The sequence below is a fragment of the Dendrobates tinctorius genome, unplaced genomic scaffold (genome assembly GCF_039654945.1).
Source record: "Dendrobates tinctorius isolate UK_male_01 unplaced genomic scaffold, ASM3965494v1 ptg000095l, whole genome shotgun sequence".
Classification (NCBI taxonomy): Eukaryota; Metazoa; Chordata; class Amphibia; order Anura; family Dendrobatidae; genus Dendrobates; species Dendrobates tinctorius.
In genome coordinates this window covers 12169823-12191226 of record NW_027361763.1, presented here as the reverse complement: position 1 = coordinate 12191226, position 21404 = coordinate 12169823, and the positions used below count along the sequence as shown (strand labels likewise).

Sequence of the window (21404 nt, the reverse complement as noted above, 5' to 3'; positions counted from 1 at the left end):
TAGGAGAAGCATCACATGATTTTTCGAACAGTGCCAGTACTTTCGTCCACCCTCTTTTTTATGTTTGGTGTGGAATTATATCAAATTTGGCTTTAGGACAATTCTTTTTGTGTTTTTTCATTTAAGACAAATTAAATGAAGATAATAATACCAAAGAATTTGTGTTTGAATCATTTTCAGGAAGAAACTGAGTATTATCAATTGCAGGGGTGTCAATACTTTTGGCCACAACTGTACATGCCTGAGCCTGAACACACACAGCCCTGCTACATGCATGAGTCTGCAGACACAGCCCTGCTACATGCATGAGTCTGCAGACACAGCCCTGCTACACACACGACCCCACACACACACAGCCCTGCTACAGGCGCACACACACACAGCCCTGCTACATGCATGTAAACGCGCACACACATACAACTCTGCTACATGCCTATATGCACACACGTCCCTGCTACATCCAACCCCGCTACATACACTGCCCTGCTATATACACAAACAGCTGTTCCTGCCCGGCCGATGACTGATCATATAATCTGAAAGGTCCCTGAACTATTGAGGAGTTAATGTCCTGGTCGCTCCTCTCCCGCCCTGCACCGATCAGACTGAGGAGTGACTGATCAGTGTCGGCAGCAGATCTCCCAGTGATCGGGATGTACGCCAGCTCAGCTTTCACCTCGATATTAGGAAGTTGCCTCCAATCTATAAAACACACACAACTTTTAGCAAGATTTTTTCTTGCTAAAAAAGAAAATGGAAAAAAAAAAAAGAAAAGAAAAGCTCTTCTTACTGCAAAAAATAATATATATTCTATAATGATATATCTTCGTATGTTTGACAATCAGCTCAGAGGCTGCGGCACTTACATCGATGAAGGAGGCGTTCACATAATCTGTATTCTCTTCTCCTCTCTTTACCGGTATAATTACTCTGTTAAATTCATCTGGTCAAAAAGAAAAAAAAAATAAAAGGTAAAAAAAAAAAAAAATTAGTTATTTTCTAGGGTGCGGATCTTTCCGGCCCCAACATCTGCTCGCCAACAGAAACCAATTGTCCTAATTTTAGGGGAATATAATGCCTTCCCTCCCCACTCCCACCAGCAATGAGGATTTCCAGTAATCTAGTGACCAGAATTTAGCATAGAACGACGGTATCCGGCCGCTGTGATTCCTCCCGAGCCCCCATGAATATGTGCACCTTAGGCAACTGCCAATTTTGCCCCCTCTAAAATCAACGATGCACGCAACATATTAAAACTAATCTGCCAAGGCCGGACCCGGAGTCAGGGAGACGTACAGGGGATTATCTGCAGGACCCGGTTCTTCTTCATGTTGGCCGGCAGGTTTCCCGTCCTCATCTTGTCGTTCTGAATTTTAATGGACGTTAATTTCTGTAATGAGCAAAAGAGCAGAAAAGATAACGGTCACCGGAGGACACCGGGGGCATTGGCATAGGCGAATCCAGGCTGCATAGCAATGTGAAAAATAGGAAATTGGAAAATGTAATTTATATATATATATATATATATATATATTATATACTAATAAATATATATACACACACATACATACATACATATATACACACACACACACACACACATTTTCACACTATATTAATAACCTGAGACTTTTCGACTAGTCACCACCTCTATTATACAGGAGATTGGTGGATCCTGTGTTATCACTTTTCACAATAGGTGATGTCACAGCTCACCTCCTCCTCCTCCTGTACAATGACTGACAATGCCCCTATATGCAGTAGATAACAGGATCCACCATTCACAATAGGTGATGTCACAGCTCACCTCCTCCTCCTCTACACTGACACCTTTATATAGAGATAACACAGGAACCACCATTCACAATAGGTGATATCACAGCTCACCTCCTCCTCCTGTACAATGACTGATAACACTTCTATATACAGTTAGCAGGGGTAAGGGTTGTACAGTGGGGCATGTCCTGGAGGGTCTTTGGGGCATTTGAGGGCAGTCAATCCCATCTCTAGGAGACGACCCGAACACGTTCTGACCTTGAACTCCTCCTCGAGGCCATTGCTGTGGGTCCCGGGGATCTTATTGTACAACTTCTGGAGATGGGTTTCCAGGGATGTCACCTCCAGCTCGGTGTCTCCATAAAGGAAATGTTCCAGCAGCGCTTGGTAGATGAAGACGTACTGCATCTGCGGGAGAGGAGGCCGGCGTGACTATGGGTACACAAGGAGACCGGTGCCCCCACTATACCCTGGAGGCCCCACCACCACCACGGAGGCCCTTACTACGTACATCAGTCTGTACCATCTGACAGCGCTGAGCCCGGATCCGGCTGACAAACCCGTACACATCCACCTTCTTCTCTGCATTCATCATATCCAGCATGGCGTCTATGACGATGAAGGTCCCGGTGCGGCCCACGCCGGCGCTGCAGATACACGGGAACACAGGACTGTCAGACTGACTAACTCACAGAGAAATGATTTACCCCAAGAGGACGAGCGCAAAGGACCGAGGGGCAGGCGGCCGATGACAACAGGGGAGGGTGGGATTCACAGGGCCAGAGGCACCATGGAGAGAATGGGGGCGATGCATAGAGCCAGCTGCGGCAGCACGGGGGGGAGACGCAGAGGGCCAGCTGGGGCAGCACGGGGGGGGGGGGGGGGGGGGAGGGCTAGCACGGGGGAGGACGCAGAGGGCCAGCTGGGGCAGCACGGGGGGGAGACGCAGAGGGCCAGGTGCGGTAGCACGGGGGGGGGGGGGGATGCAGAGGGCCAGCTGGGGCAGCACGGGGGGGGGGGGGGGGGGGGGGAGGGCTAGCACGGGGGAGGACGCAGAGGGCCAGCTGCGGCAGCACGGGGGGGAGACGCAGAGGGCCAGGTGCGGTAGCACGGGGGGGGGGGGGGATGCAGAGGGCCAGCTGGGGCAGCACGGGGGGGGGAGAGGCAGAGGGCTAGCACGGGGGAGGACGCAGAGGGCCAGCTGGGGCAGCACGGGGGGGAGACGCAGAGGGCCAGGTGCGGTAGCACGGGGGGGGGGATGCAGAGGGCCAGCTGGGGCAGCACGGGGGGGGGGGGGGGGGGAAGAGGCAGAGGGCTAGCACGGGGGAGGACGCAGAGGGCCAGCTGGGGCAGCACGGGGGGGGAGAGGCAGAGGGCCAGGTGGGGCAGCACAGGGGGGGGGGGGGGGGGAGGCAGAGGGCCAGGTGGGGCAGCACAGGGGGGGGGGGGGGAGAGGCAGAGGGCCAGCACGGGGGAGGACGCAGAGGGCCAGCTGGGGCAGCACGGGGGGGAGACGCAGAGGGCTGCTGAAGAAGCAGCTTTGGAGAGGGGGAGTGTTACTTCGCTCACTACATTACTATTCAACTTCAGAATACCAGTTGTGTCTTTTTACAGAGAGGAGATGTGACGTCATGGAGGAAGGACAGGCCACAATTAAAAAAAAAAAAAAGTTATTGGGAAAAAAACTATGACACCCCAAAAATGCATATAAAAAAACAAAACCAAATGTAAGTCTGTGATTGCTGCAGTTCTGTTGCAGGTTTTCCTGTGGGGCCGTGGGATATACTCCAGGATGAGCGCAGGCTTAGGAGGTGGTTTTCAGAAGCGATCAATATGGTTTTTCCGAGGTTTTACAAGTAATCAGTATTTTTTTCCAAGCTTTTTTTTTTTTCCATTTGCAGCCTTTTGACTTCAGTATCGAGCCCGGGTCAGAATCTCCATGTGATTTTCAAAATCGCGTCAGAAAAAAAAAAAAGAACTTGGGGCAGAATCCGATCAAAAAGCCAAGTTAAAAACCTGAGTGTGAACGCAGCTTTATACTTCTCATGGGGTCTGTAGGGAAGATACGACCGGTTTGTAGGAGCCGGACCCCGCAGTGATGTAAAAGGTGTGTGGCTGCCAGACAGGAGCCCTGTGAGCCGCCTTCCACCTGTCGCCATGCCCCCACCGGCGCCTCTTCTGATCACCCGGCTTAGCACGACGTCATGTGTGCAACATGCAGCAATGATGACACTGTACCGCGTGGGCGGCGCTGCGACTGCTCACTGACCTGCAGTGCACTACGATGGGTCCGGCGTACTGCGGGTTACAGGTTTTCACTTTTTTCAGAAATTTTAACATCCCTATGGGAGTAAAAGGCACCCCAAAATCAGGCCAGCTGGTGAAGTGGAACTGGGTGACAAGGCGCTGAGGTTTCTTATTGGAGACATCACCGACCTGGAAGAAGAGAGACAGAACGTTACACCTGCGAGCGGCCCCCGGACCATGAGGAGGGCTGCTCGTTTGCAAATTTTTAATTTATTAATTTTTTTTTTCTTTTATCCCTGTAATCATAAACTCTGGTAATTTTTACTGGAGATTGAATATAAAAAAAAAAACAACAAAATACAAACAGGCAAAATTTTTTTTATCCCCTCCATTTCACAGCTCTTGGAATTTTTTCCCGTCCATTATACGGTAAAATTAAAGGGATGGTTCAAAATTTCATCTCTCTCTAATATATAGACATACATTTAAAGAAATGTGAAAATCATTTGGTCATGAAGGAGTTAAAAAGCCCAAAACAGGGGGATCAATATATAATATATACAGTGCCTACAAGTAGTATTCAACCCCCTGCAGATTTAGCAGGTTTACACATTCGGAATTAACTTGGCATTGTGACATTTGGACTGTAGATCAGCCTGGAAGTGTGAAATGCACTGCAGCAAAAAAGAATGTTATTTCTTTGTTTAAATTTTTTTTAAATTGTGAAAAGTTTATTCAGAGGGTCATTTATTATTCAACCCCTCAAACCACCAGAATTCTGTTTGGTTCCCCTAAAGTATTAAGAAGTATTTCAGGCACAAAGAACAATGAGCTTCACATGTTTGGATTAATTATCTCTTTTTCCAGCCTTTTCTGACTATTTAAGACCCTCCCCAAACTTGTGAACAGCACTCATACATGGTCAACATGGGAAAGACAAAGGAGCATTCCAAGGCCATCAGAGACAAGATCGTGGAGGGTCACAAGGCTAGCAAGGGGTACAAAACCCTTTCCAAGGAGTTGGGCCTACCTGTCTCCACTGTTGGGAGCATCATCCGGAAGTGGAAGGCTTATGGAACTACTGTTAGCCTTCCACGGCCTGGACAGCCTTTGAAAGTTTCCTCCCGTGCCGAGGCCAGGCTTGTCCGAAGAGTCAAGGCTAACCCAAGGACAACAAGGAAGGAGCTCCGGGAAGATCTCATGGCAGTGGGGACATTGGTTTCAGTCAATACCATAAGTAACGTACTCCACCGCAATGGTCTCCGTTCCAGACGAGCCCGTAAGGTACCTTTACTTTCAAAGCGTCATGTCAAGGTTCGTCTACAGTTTGCTCATGATCACTTGGAGGACTCTGAGACAGACTGGTTCAAGGTTCTCTGGTCTGATGAGACCAAGATCGAGATCTTTGGTGCCAACCACACACGTGACGTTTGGAGACTGGATGGCACTGCATACGACCCCAAGAATACCATCCCTACAGTCAAGCATGGTGGTGGCAGCATCATGCTGTGGGGCTGTTTCTCAGCCAAGGGGCCTGGCCATCTGGTCCGCATCCATCCGAAGATGGATAGCACGGCCTACCTGGAGATTTTGGCCAAGAACCTCCGCTCCTCCATCAAGGATCTTAAGATGGGTCGTCATTTCATCTTCCAACAAGACAACGACCCAAAGCACACAGCCAAGAAAACCAAGGCCTAGTTCAAGAGGCAAAAAATCAAGGTGTTGGAGTGGCCTAGTCAGTCTCCTGACCTTAACCCAATTGAAAACTTGTGGAAGGAGCTCAAGATTAAAGTCCACATGAGACACCCAAAGAACCTAGATAACTTGGAGAAGATCTGCATGGAGGAGTGGGCCAAGATAACTCCAGAGACCTGTGCCGGCCTGATCAGGTCTTATAAAAGACGATTATTAGCTGTAATTACAAACAAGGGTTATTCCACAAAATATTAAACCTAGGGGTTGAATAATAATTGACCCACACTTGTATGTTTAAAATTTAACTGAGCAACATAACTTTTTGGTTTGTAAGATTTATGCATCTGTTAATAAATCCTGCTCTTGTGTGAAGTTTGAAGGCTCTAACTTATTTGCATCTTATCAAACCCGCTAAATCTGCAGGGGGTTGAATACTACTTGTAGGCACTGTATATATATATATATATATATATATATATATATATATATATATATATATATATATATATATATATATATATATATATATATATATACACAAAAAAAAAAAAAAAAATCAGTTGCCCTGCACAGCATCGCCCCCTGGTGGCCATCACAGGTTGATTCAGTACCTGCTGGATGCAGAACTTCCGTACGGTGTAATCCACCAGGACGGTCATATCTTCCACAGACACGCGGATATTTCCATACGTCCAGCACCCCTGGTCCGGCCAGTACTGGGCACATTTACACTGTGAGACACACAAAAGCACAATCAGTAACAAAGTCATTATTTATTTATTTTTTTAACCCAGAAACAGTGCCGCTCTTGCGAAACAGGCCGTGTCTGGTATTGCAGCTCAGCTTTAGTCCTTTTCATGAGACATACATGCAATACTGGACACGACCTATAGACTAATGATATCTAGTATATGGATACTTTAGGACACAGCCCAACTGTCTGCCAAAAATCCTCACCTCCTTCCTTTCTTTCAGGTTTGTCACCATGACTATGGTCGCCGTATTCTGTTCCCAAATCATCCTCCAGAAATCGTTCACAGTTTCTTCTTTTGGACCTAGAATTTATTGGGATAAAAAAAAAAAAAGTAAAGATATCATTTTTGCATGTAATGTCCCTTTAAGAAATATAAAAGCCCCCCGAATGTGAAATACAGACCACGAGGAAACTTCCTTCTTACCTTGGGCTGCTATAAACTTGTTCTTCTCTTGGTAACCCTAAGGAGACAGAACAAAAAAAAAAAAAAAAACACAAGAAAGAATGAAACTGATAGAAAAACAACAACATAATCAAGTGTAAAAAAAATAATAAATTGAAATTAAAGGGCCGGCACACTGAGAAGAGGTTTAGCGAAGAGGGAGAAGTTATCTGCCTGTGACCCTCTTAAGTTGTAACTGATTACAACGCAGGAAAAGTGGACAGAAACATTACGTGTCTCAGTGGGGGCAGTCTCATCTAGAGGACCGCCCTCATGATTGATGAACCCGCCCCCGAGGACCCAACTGTGGAAGATAATCAGTATTCAGCACCATGGGTCTGCTCCAGCCGTAGTCGGCTCCATCAATTTCAAAATCCTTATTTCAAAGTACAGATTTCTGAGTACTCTGAATTGGACTGCAAGGTAACAGCCTATAACACCACAACAATGTTTCGCCTTCTTTTTACTATCACCCCCATACTACTCTTTCTCCTTAACTCCTGCAATCCCCCCTCCTAGTAAGGAACTATTCATCTCCCCCTCCATTCTCCCCACACCTGTTCCTCCTCATACAATCCTTTTTCTCCAGACACACACGGCCACATCATGTCCTATCCTGCTCCCACCTTCTAACGCTCTGTCTGTTACTCCTTATTGCTGGCGACGTATCCCCAAATCCTGGCCCTCCTCAACACCTCCCTACACTCACTTCTACCACCCTGCCACGATCCTCTACACGTCCTCGCAACCATAATAACCTCATACCCATTCATCCTGCCCCCACTCCCTCAACCCCCTTACCTGGAGCCCTATGGAACGCACGCTCTGTCAGCAACACGCTATCGTTTATCCATGACCTCTTTATTAAACTCTCCTTCCTCGCCATCACTGAAACATGGCTCACTCCCTCTGACACAGCCTCTCCAGCTGCGCTTTCCTATGGCGGATTCCATTTCTCACACCCCTCATCCCAGCAACAAAAGTGGTGGAGGAGTTGGCTTGCTCCTGTCTGATACCTGCTCCTCTACCCCAATTCCTCTGCCACCATCCGCTACTCTTCCCTCGTTTGAGGTGCACTCCGTCCGCATCTATTCCCCCTCCAACTGGCTGTCATCTACCGCCCCCCAGAACTAGCCATCTCCACCTTTCTCGACCACTTCACCATCTGGCTACTCCATTTCCTTTCTGCTGACATCCCCACCATCATCATGGGCGACTTCAACATCCCCATTGACACTTCCACATCCCCATTGACACTTCCACCCCGGCTGCCTCTAAACTATCGCTCACGTCTTCCCTCGGCCTCACTCAATGGTCCTCTGCGGCCACTCACAAAGATGGTCACACGCTGGACATTATCTTCACTCGTCTCTGTTCCCTCACTAATCTCAATAACTCACCCCTCCCCCTGTCTGACCACAACCTACTGACATTCTCTCCCCTCTCCTCTCCTACTGCGCAACCCCCGCTCCATAAACTCGCTCACCCTCGCAGGAATCTCAAACACCTCAATTTACAATCACTCTCTGAGTCCCTTCTCCCTCTAAGGCCTGTTTCACACTTCCGTTTTTGTGTCCGCCAAACGGATCCGTTTCCGTTTTTTTGACGGAAACTGATGCAAACGGATCCGTTTTTAAAAAAACGGATCCGTTTTTTTGACGGATCCGCGGTAACCACTAATGGAAGTCTATGGGACAAAAAAAACGGATCCTGCAAAAAAATGGCGGATCCGTTTTTTTACGGAAACCAACGGATTTTGACGGATTTGAAAAAACGGAAGTGTGAAACAGGCCTTACAGACATAGCTTCCCTTCATGCCACTTTTTATAACACCACAATAACAGCAACACTTGATTTGGCTGCCCCCCCTCACACAGAGCAAAACTTGAACAATCAACAGGCAGCCCTGGCAGCCTGACCAAAGAACTGAGACGGGTTTCCAGGGCCGCTGAGCGGAGATGGAAGAGAACCCATTCTACTGAGCACTTCAGCGCATACAAGCAGTCCCTTGCCAGCTTTAAGTCCACGCTCTCTGCCACAAAACAAACTTACTTCGCATCTCTCATATCCTCCCTGTCTCACAACCCTAAACAGCTCTTCAACACTTTCAACTCTCTACTCCGTCCCGCAACACCTCCTCCCCCTCCTCTCATTTCTGCTGAAGACTTTGCCTCCTTCTTTAAGCAGAAGATCGACACGATCAGACAAAACTTTGGCCCACAGCCACCAATGCCCCTCTTAGCCGCTCAGCCCTGTTCTGCAAAAGCCAGCTTCTCCACCATGACAGAAGATCAGCTCTCCACCCTCATGTCAAGATCACACCTCACCACTTGTGCCCTCGACCCACTCCCGTCTCACCTCATCCCTAATTTGGCCACAGTCTTCATCCCAACCCTAACCCATCTCTTCAACCTTTCACTTACAAATGGTGTCTTTCCCTCATCCTTCAAACATGCCTCAATCACACCCATCCTCAAAAAGCCCTCCCTTGACCCATCCTCTGTGTCTATCGCCCGATATCTCTTCTCCCTTACACCTCAAAACTACTGGAACAGCATGTATATCTTGAACTGTCCTCCCACCTCTCCTCCTGTTCCCTCTTTGACCGGTTACAATCTGGCTTCCGACCGCATCACTCACCTGAAACTGCCCTAACTAAAGTCACTAACGACTTACTAACCGCCAAAAGCAAGCAACACTACTCTGTCCTCCTTCTCCTGGACCTGTCCTCTGCCTTCGACACCGTAGACCATTCCCTCCTGCTACAGACTCATCTCTTGGCATCACAGACCTGGCCCTATCTTGGATCTCATCATACCTAACAGACCGAACATTTAGTGTCTCCCTCTCACACACCACCTCCTCACCTCACCCCCTGTCTGTCGGTGTTCCCCAAGGCTCTGTCCTAGGACCCCTACTATTCTCCATCTACACCTACGGCTTGGGACAGCTCATAGAATCCCACGGTTTGCAGTATCACCTCTATGCCGATGACACGCAGATTTACCTATCTGGACCCGACCTCGCCTCCTTACCAGGGCTGTGGAGTCGGAGTCGGAGTTAGTTTTGGTTGGAGTCGGAGTCTGAGTCGGTAGAAATGTACCGACTCCAGCTTTAAAAAAAATGTATTAATATTTCATAATTGAACTTTCATATGAATTTTATAAATGTTACTCAAATATATATGTTCTATCAAACTATGAACAACAGTGATAAGCAGTTCTGCTGGAGATAGAGACATTTCTTACTTCTTGTGTGTCACTGTTCTCCACTGCCCTTATCTAATCTTATACTTGGTTAACCTCATGCTGCCCCAACCCCCCTACTTACAATGTATGAAACTGAAAGTGAAAATGTGTTGCAAATTCTTAGTAGTAAAGCTCCTCCTCTAGACTAGATCATACTAGGTGTGCGTCTTCCAAGCATCTCACAGCTGCCTGCTACTCAGAAGAGGAAGACTGTAAGAAGTATTATCCTTTCAACAAACTTTGCATCAGTTAACTGTGAGTACATGAGGAATAATAACAGTATTACTGACCACTATATCAGTTGTACGACCTGGCAATAATTTTGTACAATTGTTTTTAGGAAAAACAATTGTCATTTGGATTGTGAATGCAGAATTAAAAACCTGAGAATGTCAAAGAAGCATCACATTAAATCAGCTGTATTTGAACATTTCACCATCACTCAAGATAGAAAACATTATATGTCTTTCAGTGTATGACAAATGATCCAGACGAAAACAAATGCTGTGAAGCCAAGATGAGTGCATATTCAGGCAAAGATAAAAATGCTCCTACCAGAGCTTCTAATCTAAAGAGATATTTACAGTGCTTTCATCCAGAAGTACTGAAAGCAGTGGATGAGAAAGACTGCATCCAAACCAATGAACCAGTGCCCAGCTCTTCCAGCCAAACAAAGGAGCAGAGAACTTTGCAGCCATCAGTTGCAAGATATTTTGTCAGTGACAAAGTTACTGTGACAATGACAGTAGATACATTTAAAAAACAGATCATAGAGCTTGTTGTAAAGGATAGTGTGCCTATTTCATTATTTTCACGACCAGCTTTTATGTGTCTGAATGGGGAAATGGCCCGCAAGCTTGGTGTTTCTCTGGAGAGAGAGAGTATTAGAAAATTAGTAATCGAAGAAGCTTTTAAACAAAAGGAAGAACTTAAAAAAACTCTCAAGGGACGCTTTCTGTTTCTTAAAATGGATGCCTGCACACGTCACAGAGTGAACTATTTTGCCATCAATGTCCGATTTGTTTGTGACAAAAATGAAATAGTTACCAAGACATTGGCAGTAAGAGACACCAAAGCTCATCACACCAGTGAGTTTCTCCAGGTCTTGGTGGAAAAGGTTCTGCAAGACTATGAACTTAAAAAAGAGCAAGTTCTTTCTGTCGTAACTGACAATGCTTCAAATATGATAAGTACTATTAAGCTAATGAATGAGAGTAATGATGGTGACCAGCAGCTAGAAGAACATTCTGGGTCCACAGACACAGAAATGTTTGAAATAGAGGAACACAGTATTGTAACTGAGGAGCAAACTGAAGTTGCTTCAGATGAACAGCAACATGATAGTTTAGATGATCTTGTTGAAACTGTGTCAATATGTTCTTTCATTCATAACATGCGCTGTGTTGTGCATACGCTACAGCTGGCTATAAGAGACAGTCTGCAAGAAGGACATGCTGCTGCACTGATTGGCAAGGTGAGAAAACTGGCTACTGTTGCCAGAACCCCTAAAGTTGACTCAATTTTGAAGAGACGTGCTGGAAAAGGGGCAATTATTGATCAAGCCACACGATGGGGCAGTACTTAATGATTCAGCGCTTGGTTGAACTGAAAAGCTTTCTTGTAGACATGGCTAACCCTCAACTGACGCTAAATGAAAGTCAGTGGAATCAGGTGACTGAGCTGGAAAAATTGCTAGAGCACCCATTTACAGTGACTAAAAAAATTACAAGCAGAGGACTTAACTCCAGGTATTTTCTTAAAGGAGTGGAAGAACCTGATCTTTCGCCTGTCCCAAAGAGGAGGGTTAATTGCAAGTGGCATTGCTACATCAATGAAACGGAGAGAGGAGCTACTATTACAAAATAACATTCTTTTGGCAGCTGTTTATGTAGACCCAATGCATCGGATTCTTCTAGATGATCAATAGCTAAGTAAAGGAAAAGAAGCTCTATTTGAAATAGCAGTAAGGATGAAAGGGTTGCAGAACAGTCAGGAGGAACAAGAAGAATTTGGTCGTCCTGCCACATCTTCACCCTCATCATGAACTGATGAAGAATTTAATTTCGAAAAATATTTGGATCACAAGGACCGTGCAAAGCGTTCCCGCATAGAAGAGTCATCCCCATCAAGGAACACAGCCAGTACAATTCAGCAGAATTTTTCATGTGCACTAAAAGAAATTGAGAAATTTGACCGTTCATCAAAAATAACAGTGCAACAAGCAAGTCCTCTGTATCCTGACATTGTCAGAGATGTTGCCCGAGTGGTTACTGCTTTGCCACCAACACAAGTTATTGTAGAGAGGTTGTTCTCTGCTCTCAAAATAATTAGATCAGATTTGAGGGCATCCATGAAGGAGGATCTGACAGAGGCAATACTTGTTCTGAGGACAAATTTATAGATTTCTTCTTATTAACTGCATAAAAGTGTTTATTGCATATTTACTTACAGTTTAGAAAAGTTTATAAAAGTTATTTGCTATATTCTAATTGTATTCTAATAAATGTAGTTTTTGCTCTAAGTGGTCTGATTACTTATATGATGGTGAGAAACTGAATAAGCACGATGTTTAATATTTTACAACAGTAAATTTGTTGTTATGAATTGGCCATTTATGAAGGAGTCGGAGTCTGATAAAATCCAGGAGTCGGAGTCGCAACTGTGGCTTACCGACTCCACAGCCCTGCTCCTTACTGACTGAAATCCCACAATGTCTGTCTGCTATCTCAGCCTTCTTCTCTGCTCGCTTTCTCAAACTGAACATGGACAAAACAGAATTCATCATCTTTCCCCCATCTCACTCTACCTATCCATCAATGTCAACGGCTGCTCTCTTTCCCCAGTCCCGCACGCTCGGTACCTTGGGGTGATCCTCGACTCTGCGCTCTCTTTCAAACCACATATCCAAGCCCTCACCTCCTCCTGCCGCCTCAAACTCAAAAATATTTCCCGGATCCGCTCATTCCTCAACCACGAAACCACAAAAACACAAGTGCACACCCTTATCTCCCGCCTCGACTACTGCAACCTCCTACTCTCTGGCCTCCCCTCTAGCACTCTGGCACCGCTCCAGTCCATCCTACACTCTGCTGCCCGACTAATCCACCTGTCTCCCCACTATTCCCCATCCTCCCCCCTATGCCAGGCCCTTCACTGGCTTCCTATTGCCCAGAGGCTACAATTCAAAACCCTAACCATGACATACAAAGCCATCCACAACCTGTCTCCTCCATACATCTGTGACATGGTCTCTAGGTACCTACCCGCACGCACGCAACCTATGATCATCTCAAGATCATCTTCCCACAACCGCATACAAAAGACTTCTCCCGTGCTTCGCCCATACTTTGGAACTCCCTTCAGCAACACATCAGACTCTCACCATCAACGGAAACCTTCAAAAAGAACCTCAAGACCCACCTGTTCCGACAAGCCTACAGCCTGCAATGATCCTTGGTCTACTGAACCACCGCACGACCTGCTCTACCCTCTCCTACTGTATCCTCACCCATCCCTGTAGACTGTGAGCGCTCACAGGCAGGGTCCCCTCTCCTTATGTACTTGTGTGTCCCTTGTCTTACACATGTTTATTATACTTGTCTATATTTCCCCTTTTCACATGTAAAGCGCCATGGAATAAATGGCGCTATATAAATGCATAATAATCTAATAATCCGCCAGGCCGCAACCAATCAGCGGCAGGCGCAGTCGGGTGCAGCGCTCAATCGGGCGCAGGCATTGATCTGTAAAAAAGAGAATTAAAATTAAAAAAAAAAAAAAAAAAAAGGTTATTCTCATCTTCCAACGGCCTCCTGTCTTCCTTCCACGAGCCCGCTGATGACGTCACTCTCGCGAGAGCGAGAAAGAAGACTGACGTCATCAGCGGTCTAAGCCGCAAAGCATTACTGGGAACGTGAGGCCGGGCGCGTGGAAGGAAGACAGGAGGCCGTCGGAAGGTGAGAATAACTTATCTTTTTTAATATTTTTTTACATGCTAGAGGGCCGCGACGCTGATTGGTCTCTGCTACACGGAAAGGGGGGTGAGGGGACCAGGCATACCAGGATGGGGGGGGTGGGGTGAGAGGACCATGCATACCAGGATGGGGGGGGGGGGGGGGTGAGAGGACCATGCATACCAGGATGGGGGGGGGGGGGTGAGAGGACCATGCATACCAGGATAGGGGGGGGTGAGAGGACCATGCATACCAGGATAGGGGGGGGTGAGAGGACCATGCATACCAGGATGGGGGGGTGAGGGGACCATGCATACCAGGATAGGGGGGTGAGGGGACCATGCATACCAGGATTGGGGGGGGTGAGAGGACCATGCATACCAGGATGGGGGGGTGAGGGGACCATGCATACCAGGATAGGGGGGTGAGGGGACCATGCATACCAGGATTGGGGGGGGTGAGAGGACCATGCATACCAGGATGGGGGGGGTGAGAGGACCATGCATACCAGGATTGGGGGGGGTGAGGGGACCATGCATACCAGGATTGGGGGGGGTGAGGGGACCATGCATACCAGGAAAGGGGGGTGAGGGGACCATGCATACCAGGATTGGGGGGGGTGAGGGGACCATGCATTCCAGCACTGGGGGGTGAGGGGACCATGCATTCCAGGACTGGGGGGGGTGAGGGGACCATGCATACCAGGATAGGGGGGGGTGAGAGGACCATGCATACCAGGATGGGGGGGTGAGGGGACCATGCATACCAGGATAGGGGGGGGTGAGAGGACCATGCATACCAGGATAGGGGGGGGTGAGAGGACCATGCATACCAGGATTGGGGGGGGTGAGAGGACCATGCATTCCAGCACTGGGGGGTGAGGGGACCATGCATTCCAGGACTGGGGGGGTGAGGGGACCATGCATACCAGGATAGGGGGGGGTGAGAGGACCATGCATACCAGGATAGGGGGGGGTGAGAGGACCATGCATACCAGGATAGGGGGGGGTGAGAGGACCATGCATACCAGGATTGGGGGGGGTGAGGGGACCATGCATTCCAGGATTGGGGGGGGTGAGGGGACCATGCATTCCAGCACTGGGGGGTGAGGGGACCATGCATTCCAGGACTGGGGGGTGAGGGGACCATGCATACCAGGATTGGGGGGGGTGAGGGGACCATGCATACCAGGATGGGGGGGTGAGGGGACCATGCATACCAGGATGGGGGGGTGAGGGGACCATGCATACCAGGATGGGGGGGGTGAGGGGACCATGCATACCAGGATTGGGGGGGGGTGAGGGGACCATGCATTCCAGCACTGGGGGGTGGGGGGACCATGCATTCCAGGACTGGGGGGTGAGGGGACCATGCATACCAGGATTGGGGGGGGGGGTGAGGGGACCATGCATACCAGGAAAGGGGGGTGAGGGGACCATGCATTCCAGGACTGGGGGGGGGTGAGGGGACCATGCATTCCAGGACTGGGGGGGGTGAGGGGACCATGCATTCCAGGACTGGGGGGTGAGGGGGACCATGCATACCAGGATTGGGGGGTGAGGGGACCATGCATACCAGGATTGGGGGGGGGGGTGAGGGGTACCATGCATTCCAGGACTGGGGGGTGAGGGGTACCATGCATACCAGGATAGGGGGTTGAGGGGTAGCATGCACATCAGGATTGGGGGTAAGAGAACCATGCATACCAGGATTGGGGGGTGAGGGGACCATGCATACCAGGATAGGGGGTTGAGGGGTAGCATGCACATCAGGATTGGGGGGTGAGAGGACCATGCATACCAGGATTGGGGGGTGAGGGGACCATGCATACCAGGATTGTGGGGTGAGGGGACCATGCATACCAGGATTGGGGGGTGAGGGGGACCATGCATACCAGGATTGGGGGGTGAGGGGACCATGCACATCAGGATTGGGGGGTGCATTATTGCATTATTATTAAATCTTCAAACATAAGCTGCATACATATTCTAGAATACCCGATGCGTTAGAATCGGGCCACCATCTAGTAATAATAATATTTCACCCCATCAGACTAAGATTTCTACCGTAAATCTGATGAATAGGTGAAAAAGTGATAGCAACATCGATAATATGGATTATTTTTAATCCGGAACCCTCCATGAAGAAAAAAAAAAAAGTTCTGGATTAAAGAAATTTATGGAAAAGCTAAAGTTCCAAACTTACGTTGATGAAGGAGGCGTTAATGTAGTCGGAATCTGGAACTCCTTCGATGGGACTCAAGTGAAGTCTGGAATGATCATCTGCAACGAAAGATCAGAGGAGTCGCGTCCATGTGCAGCTATTAAAGGAGTCTTATGAAAAATTTAAAGGGCAATGTCCGCTCTTTTAAAAAGATTAAAAAAATAATCACCATTGACTTTTTTTTACATTTATCTCTTACAGCAGCCAGAAAGAGTTCCCAAACCTACTGCACACTCGTAAAATAATGATGGACTTCCTGCTGTCACCACTAGAGGGAGCTCACCGCATTCATTCTGCTCAGTAATGAACACAGAATGCAGTTAGCTCCCCCTAGTGGAGACCGCAGGTACACAAAGTGTTAAAGCTGGAATTGATGTTTTCTTACTCACAAGGTAAGATGTTCACATATCTGTTCTTCTCCTTGTTCTCTTCCTTCGAGGCGGCTTCACAGGTAGCTTGGATGGGGCAGGCCGGCAGTGCCTGGACACAGAAAAAGTTTAAAAAGATGGGGACACTTTAACAGACCCCCCTGTCTACCCCAAAATTACTGTCAGGAGGCCCCTGATAATGACATCAATAACCAGACCCCTGAACATTGGGCTCTGGTGGATGAGCAGCTTCAGTGCAGAAGAATCTCATGGAATGTACTGCCATCTGGTGGATTGGCTTTGGTACTGCAGTTTTTCAGAAAGCATCATTTTGCATTTTTTAGCTTCCTTTATAAGATATTGGTTTCTGCTTTTGTGGAAGAAGTACTTGATAAAAGGTGGCACTTTTATGGAACATATTTGATAAAATATATAATGTGTATTTAAGCTTTATTTTGGGATTTTCTTTTATTTTTATTCAACTGATGCTCATTATTTATAGCTATGTATGTTTGGCACTGATCATTATCATCCGGAGTCATAAAAATCCATCAAATATTTCTTATATTATTTATTATTAAATAAATTTCTGTAACTATATATAAGAAAAACAAGAAAATATATAAAAAAAAAAAATCCAAAAATATTTGATATTTCCATTTTGCTTTCTTTTTAGCGTTTTATTGCACAATAATAGTATAAAAGAAAAATAAATCCATAAAATAACATCCCTTTTTTTTTTTTTCTTTACAGAAATTGATATATTATTTCATGGACTTGTGTACACAAAAATAATGGGATTTACAGTTTTTTATATTGTTTATTATATTTTAAGTTTTCATGTAATGCCATAGAGCTGACCTGGGCAAACGGCGGCCTGCGGAGCGAGAACACTGAAGGGCTTAAAAGGTGGCCTGCGGATGACGCCATGCCGGCCCCTGCATGCGTCCTCAGGATGCAGACAGTAGTGAATACATTGATGGCCGCCGGCTCTATCTTCTACCACTAAGCGAGTCAGACAGCAGAAACGGCGACATCATGTCATCGCGCTGCTGCTGAGACTCCATGCACAGGAGACAGGAGCAGAGCGCCGGGGGAACGGGAGCAAGGCGAGTAGGTGATGTCGGTTTTATTTGTGTGGGGGAGATATTTATCTACTATATAATTGTCTAATTCTGTTTGTCTGTCTGTCTGTCTGTCATGGAAATCCCGCCTCGCTGATTGGTCGCGGCCTAACTGCCGCGACCAATCAGCGACACTTGCTTAGGCGTCCCGGCAACACGGCCGCATTGCTTATTGTACAGGCACATTACAGCCGTTAAAGGCATCACTGCTGCATCGCTCACTACACAGGCACAGTCCTGTACATATTCAGGAGTATAATACATTAGGTAAAAGCAGAACAGTGACTGCAGCTCTGGCTGTAACTGGAGTACAATACATTAGATAACAGCAGAACAGTGACTGCAGCTCTGGCTGTAACTGGAGTACAATACATTCGGTAACAGCAGAACAGTGACAGCAGCTCCGGGTTTAACAGGAGTATTATACACTCGATGTGGCCCGATTCTATAGCATCGGGTATTCTAGAGTCTCTGTTCAAATAAAAAATAGTGATATACTCACCTCCCGACGGCCCCCGGACTCTGTCCCACCTCTCACCACGCTCTTCCGGTCCCAGTAATGCTTAGCGAGAAGGGCCGGAGATGACGTCACTCTCACGTGAGCACGACGTTATCAGCGGTGTTTCACGCAAAGCATTACTGGGGCCGGAAGATGCCGGGAACGTGGTGAGAGGAGAGAAAGAGTCCGGGGACCGTCGGAAGGTGAGTATATCGCTATTTTTTATTTTAACAGAGACTCTAGAATACCCGATGCGATAGAATCAGGCCACCATCTAGTAAGTATATAAAAGGTTATGTGGGACGCGCGCTGTATACATGTGGGGGCTCATACTGTGTACAGGAGGCTAAGTGGGGGCTCACACTGTATATATGTAGGCTCTCCGGGGCACATTCTATGTATTGGACGCTAATACTGTATATATGAGGACAGTGGCGCTCATACATTATATACAAAGGCCACGTGAGGGCTCACAGTTTATATATGGAGTCTATGTGGGGGCTCATACTGTATATAGGGGGCTATGTGGGGGCTCATACTGTATATAGGAGGCTATGTGGGGGCTCACACTGTATACAGGAGGCTCTCCGGGGCACATTCTATATATAGGAGACTAATACTGTATATATGAGGCTATGTGGTGCTCATACATTATATACAAAGGCTATGTGAGGACTCACAGTTTATATATGGAGTCTATGTGGGGGCTCATACTGTATATAGGGGGCTATGTGGGGGCTCACACTGTATACAGGGGGCTCTCCGGGGCACATTCTATATATAGGAGGCTAATACTGTATATATGAGGCTATGTGGTGCTCAAACATTATATACAAAGGCTATGTGAGGGCTCACAGTTTATATATGGAGTCTATGTGGGGGCTCATACTGTATAGGGGGCTATGTGGGGGCTCATACTGTATATAGGAGGCTATGTGGGGGCTCACACTGTATACAGGAGGCTCTCCGGGGCACATTCTATATATAGGAGGCTAATACTGTATATATGAGGCTATGTGGTGCTCATACATTATATACAAAGGCTATGTGAGGGCTCACAGTTTATATATGGAGTCTATGTGGGGGCTCATACTGTATATAGGGGGCTATGTGGGGGCTCACACTGTATACAGGAGGCTCTCCGGGGCACATTCTATATATAGGAGGCTAATACTGTATATATAAGGCTATGTGGTGCTGAAACATTATATACAAAGGCTATGTGAGGGCTCACAGTTTATATATGGAGTCTATGTGGGGGCTCATACTGTATATAGGAGGCTATGTGGGGGCCCACACTGTATACAGGAGGCTCTCCGGGGCACATTCTATATATAGGAGGCTAATACTGTATATATGAGGCTATGTGGTGCTCATACATTATATACAAAGGCTATGTGAGGGCTCACGGTTTATATATGGAGTCTATGTGGGGGCTCATACTGTATATAGGAGGCTATGTGGGGGCTCACACTGTATACAGGAGGCTCTCCGGGGCACATTCTATATATAGGAGGCTAATACTGTATATATGAGGCTATGTGGTGCTCATACATTATATACAAAGGCTATGTGAGGGCTCACAGTTTATATATGGAGTCTATGTGGGGGCTCATACTGTATATAGGAGGCTATGTGGGGGCTCACACTGTATACAGGAGGCTCTCCGGGGCACATTCTATATATAGGAGGCTAATACTGTATATATGAGGCTATGTGGTGCTCATACATTATATACAAAGGCTATGTGAGGGCTCACAGTTTATATATGGAGTCTATGTGGGGGCTCATACTGTATATAGGAGGCTATGTGGGGGCTCACACTGTATACAGGAGGCTCTCCGGGGCACATTCTATATATAGGAGGCTAATACTGTACATATGAGGCTATGTGGTGCTCATACATTATATACAAAGGCTATGTGAGGGCTCACAGTTTATATATGGAGTCTATGTGGGGGCTCATACTGTATATAGGAGGCTATGTGGGGGCTCACACTGTATACAGGAGGCTCTCTGGGGCACATTCTATATATAGGAGGCTAATACTGTATATATGAGGCTATGTGGTGCTCATACATTATATACAAAGGCTATGTGAGGGCTCACAGTTTATATATGGAGTCTATGTGGGAGCTCAAACTGTATATAGGGGGATATGTGGGGGCTCATACTGTATATAGGGGGCTATGTTGGGGCTCATTATATATAGGAGTTAATGGGGGCTCTTCCAGTATATAGGGGGGTGTCAGAAAACATAATTTTGCTCAAAATTAAGTGATATATGAATATAAATAATATGTTAATAATATTGAGCAGAATTCATTTAGGCCCATTGGTTTGGTCTCCACTACAGTTATGGTCTCATGTAGCCCCTCGGGAAAATTAATTGCCCACCCCTGCCATAGGGGAGTTTTGTCATTTTGATTTTTCATTGACGTCTTGGCATGTGTCCAAGGGGTTTAACCATGAGGCTCCGAGGCCTCCTGCGTCTCCGTACACCCACCTGTGCGGGAGGAAGAAAACCGGAAGGAGGGGTGAAGATGATGAAAATATTAATAATAAACCCTTCCCACACTCACATTGAACTCTTCCCGGAAGAGCTTGTTGTCGTCGGCCATTCTGCGGTTTATCTCCTCCTCCAGCTTCTCCACCGGTAGTGGCGGGTATTTGCGGTTGGTGCTGGGAGATCTCGCTAATAGCGGCATGCTCTGAGGTTCTGGGAGAAAATCAAATATTCACATTACACACAAAATCCACAAACACCCAGTGTCCCAAATAACTGCAGCACCGAGAGCACCCAGCGTCCCAAAGACCGCCAGAACAGAGAGCACCCGGGATCCCAAAGACCTCCAGAACAGAGAGCACCCGGGATCCCAAAGACCTCCAGAACAGAGAGCACCCAGCGTCCCAATGACCTCCAGAACAGAGAGCACCCGGGATCCCAAAGACCTCCAGAACAGAGAGCACCCAGCGTCCCAAAGACCTCCAGAACAGAGAGCACCCGGGATCCCAAAGACCTCCAGAACAGAGAGCACCCAGCGTCCCAAAGACCTCCAGAACAGAGAGCACCCG

The 21404-nt window shown here is 47.2% G+C and overlaps 1 protein-coding gene across 2 annotated transcripts in view; it reads right to left on the bottom strand.

Moving 5' to 3' along the window:
- Positions 1-21404, bottom strand: part of PTPRA (protein tyrosine phosphatase receptor type A) — a 147235-nt gene that overhangs the window by 20358 nt on the left and 105473 nt on the right. For both annotated transcript variants that reach the window (XM_073586738.1, XM_073586739.1), the window contains 11 exons: positions 20912-21048; positions 16728-16818; positions 16321-16397; positions 6897-6933; positions 6676-6773; positions 6330-6449; positions 4046-4212; positions 2288-2423; positions 2035-2184; positions 1297-1390; positions 867-943 (listed from right to left, as the gene is read on the bottom strand). In XM_073586738.1, the coding sequence (XP_073442839.1) occupies positions 867-943; positions 1297-1390; positions 2035-2184; positions 2288-2423; positions 4046-4212; positions 6330-6449; positions 6676-6773; positions 6897-6933; positions 16321-16397; positions 16728-16818; positions 20912-21048 (1184 nt within the window). The remainder of the gene's footprint in view (positions 1-866; positions 944-1296; positions 1391-2034; positions 2185-2287; positions 2424-4045; positions 4213-6329; positions 6450-6675; positions 6774-6896; positions 6934-16320; positions 16398-16727; positions 16819-20911; positions 21049-21404) is intronic.